We start from the raw sequence: 8424 nt of genomic DNA, 5'->3' as shown, positions 1-8424 counted from the left end.
ATGTGTTTGCTTTGTGCAGATTTTTTGACAGTGTCACTAACAAAGACAGTCCTTTGCCTCCAGCTGTGCAGCAGGGCTCCAACCTCAGCGATGCAAAGAGTGACCATCCAAAAGTGGACATTACTGATTTGATCCGAGAGTCAAATGAAGTATGTGTTCCTGTGGGTATGTTTTCACATCCCATGCAGTGTTATGTTGCATGGGCTACCTTAAAAGTAGTGCAGCTGCTTTGTACAAACTAGAGTAGAAAATATGTCTAGATTGGTAGAAATTGGGCTCTGTATTTTGTTGAGCCTCACCGAAAACCTTATAGGTTGTGGGATAGGTTTGGTTTTGTATTGTTTTGGTTTTCTAAGTGTCTGGAATGTACTTGCTAGGCTCTCCTGAGTGGAGTTCTCTAGGTTTGTCACAGGTCGTGAACTGCCATCCCTCATTTACTTTATTAGTATGTCAACTAAATGACAAAGTACAGCAGAAACAGCCCTTGCATTTACTAATTTGAGACTGATTACTGCACATTGCACATAGAGATAATATTGACATAACAACCCATGCAGGAAAATGCGTTTTCTGTAGTTTATTGTATAGGTTACATGACTCTTTAGAGATATGTTGGATGAGGTAGACCAGTTATGATCTTTTAGCAGTTTCTTTCAATTTGCAAGTTTGATTTCTGTGGTGTCTAGCTTTGCAGCTCTGCACTGGGAAGGAAGTAGGTCTAGCTTCTCCTTCTCCTTTTGTCCTCAGATTTTCATGAGGCATTTCCTTCTTTGGTGTGATTCGTATCAGGGTATTAATTAATCCATTTGTAGATAGGTTTTTGCTCAGCCCACCTGAAAGGCAAACAGAGAAAAGATTTGTTCACATTTTGTTTTTCTGATGGCTGGTTTCTTTTCTCTCTATGATACTTTTTTTTCCTTTTCTTTTCTGTTTATTAGTCATGTGTTTCTAGTGAAAGATCCACAATACATATATTTTGAAAAATGTCCTGGCCTTGACTCAGAAAAGATTAACTAACTGTAATTTGTATAATTTAGGAACTGTCTCTCTTGATTTTTACTGAGAAGAGGGCTTTGCCTTTAGTGGGTGAACCAAGACAAGCATCAAAAATTCAAGTTCTCTTGAAGTGTCTTTATAGCACTGGGCTAATCGCATAAGAAGTCTGGGCTTCTGCTATCAGTATTGTTTCGCAAGAATGTAATACTGAAGAATCATGTTTGTAAAACACTTTAAGATTCTTGTAAGAAGTGTTTGCAAACTATTATGGGTCTTTCTTGCCATAGTGAAATCTCACAGTGAGGATGAATACTTGCAGAATAAAGAACAGAGATGGTAAATAATGAAGCGCTGAAGCTTTCACAGACACGGAATCATTATGGAAAGACAAAGCAAAAGAAACTCCCTTTTGTTTTCCCCTGTCTTTGCAGGCAGGTGACGGGCCCAAAGCAATAGCCTCTGATTTAGTACGGCTTTTAAACATTGATTTGGGCAGATCCTTGAACCTGCATCTCCCCCTTCTGAGTTGACAGCCCTATTGCTAGCCCCATATCCTCATTTCTATCTCATAGCCCCTTTTTTGGTTGCAAGTTTTTATCTTCAGTTGAAATTGAATTTCTTCAATGCTGGTAAGTGTCACAACCCCTGGTTTGAGAACTGCTGATACAAAGTGAGAGTCAATTTCCTGCTTCCCATTTTGACCAGACAGTTAATTTCAACACAATTCTGAAGGGTTTTATTTTCACATCACTGTGGAAATAAAATAAAACAAATTTCGTAATGGGAAGATTGCTGCAATGGAGAGCTGTCATTCGGCAGATAGGTCTAGTTGCAAATCATGAATACGTGAACAGAGATGTTCTTTGTGATGCTGTTGCTTCACTTGGGTGTTCACAAGATAAAAGAGATTAAGTGAAAAGATGCGGAGTTGAATTTTAAAATGATGTTCCATTTCATGCCTTAGGCACAAATGCAAGACTCGTTCTTTGGCAGTCTAATCAGGTATGAAGAAGTCATGTTTAACTAGTGAATGGAAGAATGTGTAACATTTTATCACATCACACTAATTCAGAGTTAGATTATACATCTTGTTTATATTCTTACTGAGGCCATTGCACAATATCAGTGCCCAGAAACCAGATCAGTGAATGAATTATGATTCAGAGATGCAATTTTTCTCTGCTTCCTCTTTGCTCCAAGTCAGAAGTATGCTGGTAGTGGTCTTCTCAGGAACATAGAAATAAAGTTCTGGAAGAGAACTCCGCAGGTCATCCAGTTCAGCTCCCCGTCCAGCATACACCCACATCATCCTTGAAAAATGTCTAAGGTTGTTCAAACTCTTCAACAAAAGAGAATCTGCAAAAACTTTAGCCTATTGTAGGTTTTCTCTGACCTTGTCAGAAAATATCCTAATATCCAGTGTAGTTCCTCTTGGATGCTCCTGAAGTGCTGTTGAGGACAGTCAATTGCAGTTTTCTCTGCAATTCCTTGTTGCTATTAGGTTGTTGTTGTTCATCACTTACCCTTTCGACTCCAATATTTTCTTTTTATAGATTCAACACAACCAGTTCCTCAAAGCTTATGTGCTCAGACCCCTTACGACTGTGTTGCAGTTTTTCATATCTTGTTTAAAGTGCATTGCTGAAAATGGGAACAAGACACACTGCAGAAAACTTCTGAAAGCCCTGTGTAGTTTGGTCATTTATCACTCATTTGTTCTCAAAGTTTGGTATGAGAACCAGTTGTGCACACGGTGCCTGGTGATCGTGGTTAGGCCATGTCTTACTGGTTGCATGTGCTGCTGAAGAGCGCAAAAACCCTTACAGAAGTAAAGATGTATCCTATCCACTGTTTCAGTTCTACACACTAGACTGAGTTGCCTCATATGAAGGAATTAAATTGATTTCACATGATCTTGATAAAGAATGCTGGCATGTTTTGGTTTATCTTACCTAATTAGATTTAAATTGTTTAATAATTTGTTCCAGGATTTCTCTGGGAATTTGTTTCTAGTTTTTGCCTACTATCCCACTTTATAGGTAAATTTATTTATTCTACTCCAATGCTCAGCCACCATCCTTGTCCTTCAGAAATTCCAGAGGTAGCTAGGAACAGTCCAGAAATCACTTCAGCTAATTTCTGAAGTTCACGAGGGTGAACATCAAGCCCTGACAACATACACATCTTAGACTTTGCTACCCTGCAGTAGCCTTCACCATGTGACAGCAGAGTTGGATATAGAGCTGACACTTGGTAAAATCCCTTTCTTTGTCTCCCCACACAGTGAACTACTCCAGTTTCTCCACCACTCTTTGAAACACCCGCCTTCTTAAAAGTGACTGTTTAGGGAGAATGTTAGTGCTCTGATAAATGATTTTTGCTCAGTTTCTGGGATCTTCCTTTGTGTCCATACCTGTATTGTACTTAGCTTCAAGAAAGGCAAAGTATCTGCTTAGATGTGTCTAGCAACAGTTGATTACACGGAACGATGCTTTTCTTCTTAGAGATATGGTGATATTCGATATGAGGATGTTGAGAGCATGCGCTGCAGGAACAGGCTTTATGTGATCCAGATGTTGGAAGCTACGACCAAGCAGAATGTGGTGAGTGACCTGGAAGAGCTAAACCCATCCCTCTGATAAAATTAATTCCCTTTTGGAAGATTCTGAGAAGAGCTACATTTTCCAGGGCCAAATATGTATTTTATACACCGAAATCCCTCTTGTCTGCAGGTTGTCCGTTAACTGAGGTTTGGCCTGTGAGGTTTTCAGTCTGTGAATCACAGCACGACCTTCTGGTCTCGTTACAAGTAACACTACCACAGACAACTTCTAAAGGCTGGCATATGTCTGACACTTTGCATTGATTGGAACAGGCTGACCTGTATTTCTGTCTGCTGCTGTTAAATTATTAACGCATTTCTCTTAGACGCATAGAGCACTGTAAAATGTCCACAGTGCCACAGTAAAACAATCAATCACCCGCATTTTTGCTCTGGGAAGCAATCCCAAATGTGACTGATGAGATTATTGTACTGTGTTCAACAAGGGTTGCCTTTTGTCTGTGGTGCGCGTGGATGTCTGGTAATGCATGCATGGTGTGGTAGCTCTTCAGTGGCCAATGTCATCCCTTCAGCTCAGACTCGTGAACGAAGGTGGTGGTTGCAAGGTGCTTGCTTTGTTTGCCTGTTTTCTTCAGTGTCTCATTTCCAATAACTGATGATAATGCTAGTCTATTTAACAAGCAGTGCTTCTTTCTGTAGTAAATGTGGCTTGTACCAACTGATACTAAATGCTGTTGTTGTGCTAAGATGATAAATGTTGTATTTAATTTTACAAAACGTATATATTGTGAAGATGGAACCTGGTCTCGCAGCTAACTTCGTTTTAAAAATTTGTGAACATTTTTTTTTTTTTCCAATTTAAAAAAATGAGGATTCAGCTTCACTGTTGAGAACTGAACATGCATTTGCCCATTATAAAGGAAGCTATATGTTATGTCATTATAAATAATTGAGTTTTATCTCCTGGGTTTAATAGTGTAGGCTGCATGTACGCAAGTAATGTGACTAGCTTTAAGCTCCCTTTTTTTTGGGGAGAAATTATTTCATTCAGTCTATAATCTTCTGATTGCTTTAAAAAAGAAGGTCTATTCTTAGTTCTAATTGTAACATGCCAAAACCTGGAATATTTAAACAATGTCTCTTAATGTAAGGTTAAGTCTCCCATAGCTTTATTCTACAGGCTTATTCCAAAGAGAGAAGACTCAGTAATTAATTGTCTCTTAATTTTGTTTCAGCTACGTGTTGTGTCCCAGGATGTAAAATTCAGTCCTAGTGATCTTGAAGAGCTTTATGAATTATTCAAGGTAATATGCCATATTCCTCACTTACCAAACATCCATCTTAATGGTGGACTGTGTTATGGGTGTGAAACAGTTTTAACAAATTGAGGTAAAAGCTAGATTCAACATATGTTTTACATGTCAGCTTTAAATCAAATTATATAGTTAACTTCTCACATCTTTCACCCAGAGAGAGTTGTTGTTTCATAAAGTCTTAACTTTTTATCTTTCCTTTGCAGAAGGAGCACTTTCTTTCCTGTTATTGGAATGTAAATAGTCCTGTCTTGCAACATCATGATGCGAGCCTGCCGTATCTTGACCAGTATCGGATCGATTGCCAGCAATTCAGGGTTCTCTGTCATCTCTTGAGCCCCTGGTCACACTGTGCAAACAGAGATTCGCTTGCATTGTGGATGTTCAGACTGATGGATGAGAACTCCGATTGCCTTATAAACTTCAAACAATTTGCCTGTGTTCTTGGTATGAGAACAACACACGTATGCAGCACAGTTCACAAGGGAACTCCATCTTAGGGGTAGTCCTGGAGTGTATCACCTTCCGTACACTATACAAAGAGTCTAAGGAGCCCAGCCTCTTAATTTAGGGTCAAATAGTCTGATTTTTACCATGTGACATTAAATGCAGAGACTGTTTAAATGGCAAGCCAAATGCTCAAAGGGTATTTGTAAGCTTGAGAGTGGGAGCTATGCTATTAAGATGAATGATAAAGGCCTTAAGTTGTAGAACTGTGCTCTCATTTTCTTGTCTGTATTTCACCATGAAATTGCTAATACAAGGTTTTACAAACCAGTAACTTTTCTGAGACATTAATCCCCTGGAGAATAATCTCCTATTTGAGATTAAATTTAAATATGGCTTAACCATCAAAATATCAGAAAATTAGGAAATGGTATGATCTCATTGCCCAGCCTGTTTGGCTGATGATAAATGCTTCCTCATACTAAGCCATCTCATACACAGATGGTGCAAGATGCCCAGTGTCTTGTATCTCTGGGGAACTGAAAGTTTTCTTGACTGTTGTTCCTTGCATCTTGTTTTCAAAGTAGTATTGTTCAGGAAAAAAATTTAAGGGAAAATGCTGAGAAGACATTAGTGCTCTGTTTCTTTGGTGCTGTGGTTTCATTTTACTAAGTCATAGACATTATTAGTGTTCTTTCCTCAGTGTAGGTAAACCCCAGGCTCAGCTGCAGGTGATACTGCTTTTCTTAAGCTTCATCTCTAGTTGTACTCCATGTAAGATAGGACAAGTGTCCAGTTCCAACCTGCCTGGGCTGTATTTGTTTAGGTTAAGAGGGAGTTCCAAAGTTTGGTCCAGCTGAACAAACTGTCTCGCCTCTTTCCTCTAACAGATATCATGTATAATGGAAGTTTCACTGACAAACTCAAGCTTCTTTTTAAGTTGCACATCCCTCCAGGTAAGTGAGAGGCAGTGGCATTTGGGGAGGGCTGTTCCTGGCTTTTATCATCTTTGCGTGTTTTTTTTTTCTTACCTTTACTTTTCCTCCTGTTGTCACCCGTCATGGCTACAGTACAGTCTGATAGCTGTAATACAGATGTGTTTTTCTTCCAGAGTGATATATTCTTTGGGAAGGACTTAATCTGCTCCAACACCATTTCTCTTCATAGGAACTGTTTGTACAAAGCTTTTGCTTTTTATCACTGATTTGGTAATGCTTGGAAGCCCCAGAATCACTTTATTCATTTATTTATTGCAGCTTTTACTGAAGTAGAATCTCTAAGCCCTTCCAAAGGCGGTGATCTTTCGAAGGAAGAACTGATCCACTTCAGCCAACTCAGTGGTAAGCTCTAGAGTGTGAGGCTTTGCCTGCAAAATGTTAGAAGGAATCTATTAATTATTTTGTGGTGAAAAATGGGGAGCTCTCTTCTGAAAGCTAGTGAATCCAGTAAATCATATCACTGTTAACAAGAATCCTCTGTGAAGTTCTTCTGTAGATTGTTACATTTTCATGAAGTAGTATAGAATTTGTGGATAGCTAGTCTGATGATTGAATTCAAAGGCTACGGGTGTTTACATGGAAATAGGGGAGTGTATTTGGTCAGCATTTTTCAGCATAGTAGGCAACCCGTTGCAGTGGTTGTTGAAGTGATGGCCATTTCACTTTTGCATTTAAGTCATGAAGGGATGATATTTCCTACCTCAAGAAATAAAATATCCAAATCCATAATTAATTTGAGGCACATAAGCAAGCATTTCAAAATCCTTTGCTTCCATTTTAACCCAAGTAAGCTGAAAAAAAGTTTTGTAGGGTCCAAATTTACAGAGCTGATAAAATATTCTGATAAAATATTCTGTTTGGAAAGCTGCACGGTTTTACTTCTTTGGAAGACAGACCCTCTTTGGTTTCTAAAAACTACCCAAAAGTACCTTATCTGTAATATATGGGTCCTGTTCGCACCACTGTTCAAGACATGGGCCACGAGCATTATGAGATTATTTGCTTGATACAACTGATTGCCGTTTCTTTTGTGATTTCCAGCCTCATGGCAGCCTCTGTTTTTACAGAATGTATACAAATCTTACCATGTGGTTTCTTCTTGGCCTGATCTGTGTTGAGAACATAGGGGTCACTGAGAGTCTCGCTCCTTAAGGAAGAAATTTTTGATAAAAGGAAATGAACCATTGGTCCACCTTTCTCAAATAAATTTCTCCTCCTTCTTTTTTTCCTCCTAAACTGTAGTTTCATCTGTTGGGGATAGTCTTGAAAGTGATTCTTTGAAGAGCAGCCCAGAAAAAGGTAAAGAAAGCTGGAGACACATTTGGTAACTGTGTTTGGGGGAGCAGAGCCAGGGAAGCATGTGGTGACAAAGTGTACTGAGTAACATCGTCTCTAGCGTAGTGCTGACATATAGTCCTGGGGGGCAAGAGGGTAATGTAAACTCTGATCCTGTTTAGTCCTTGTCCCCACCACTCTGTTGAGAGGGATTGACATTGAGGATGCCAATTCTTTTGTTCTCATTTGTTCATCATCCCTCATGGGAAGCTCTTAGTTCTTGTTTTTTCACTTTATTTTTCCTTTTTTTTGTCAAGTAGGAAAGGGGAAGGTTGATATTCAGGCATATCTGAAGCAATGGCAAGATGAACTTATTAAAAAAGAAGAAAACATTAAGGATTTGCCAAGAATGAATCAGGTAAACCGAGTCTTATTTAAGTCTGGTTTTGGCTGCTGTTTATCCCTTAAGTCCTATTAGTAGTTTCCTGAAGGATTTGTAGCATCCCTTAAATTTCAGACTTTCACTAATCATTAGGCTGTGGGGTTTTTTTAACTGCAGAAAGCTTACAAAGAGAGGGACTTTCAGACACACTTAAGTTTATCAGGGCTGGTCCATGCCCATGTTGTTGTTAGAACAGTTGTTGTATCAGGTGCATACAGCAGCAGGCACTGGAGTGAGATCGCAGTGTGTAGTGGGACAGGACAGTTGTGCTGCTGTTCTCTGAAGAGTCTCCTCTGTATCTCTCTGTAGTCTCAGTTCATCCAGTTCTCAAAAACTCTGTACAATCTGTTCCATGGGGATCCCGAGGAGGAACTGCTATATCGGGCTATA

At 39.2% G+C, this 8424-nt stretch overlaps 1 protein-coding gene across 1 annotated transcript in view; it reads left to right on the top strand.

The window, feature by feature from the left end:
* Positions 1-8424, top strand: part of TBC1D8B (TBC1 domain family member 8B) — a 32166-nt gene that overhangs the window by 19007 nt on the left and 4735 nt on the right. Inside the window, exons 12-20 of the mRNA XM_035891944.1 lie at positions 20-149; positions 3501-3599; positions 4795-4863; positions 5079-5319; positions 6210-6275; positions 6576-6659; positions 7560-7616; positions 7913-8010; positions 8344-8424. The exon at positions 8344-8424 is cut by the window's right edge and continues 4735 nt beyond it. Of these exons, the coding sequence (XP_035747837.1) occupies positions 20-149; positions 3501-3599; positions 4795-4863; positions 5079-5319; positions 6210-6275; positions 6576-6659; positions 7560-7616; positions 7913-8010; positions 8344-8424 (925 nt within the window). The remainder of the gene's footprint in view (positions 1-19; positions 150-3500; positions 3600-4794; positions 4864-5078; positions 5320-6209; positions 6276-6575; positions 6660-7559; positions 7617-7912; positions 8011-8343) is intronic.

This window comes from Egretta garzetta, unplaced genomic scaffold, assembly GCF_000687185.1.
Source record: "Egretta garzetta isolate BGI_Z169 unplaced genomic scaffold, ASM68718v1 scaffold53, whole genome shotgun sequence".
NCBI classification, from domain to species: Eukaryota; Metazoa; Chordata; class Aves; order Pelecaniformes; family Ardeidae; genus Egretta; species Egretta garzetta.
This window is presented reverse-complemented; position numbering and strand designations above follow the sequence as displayed.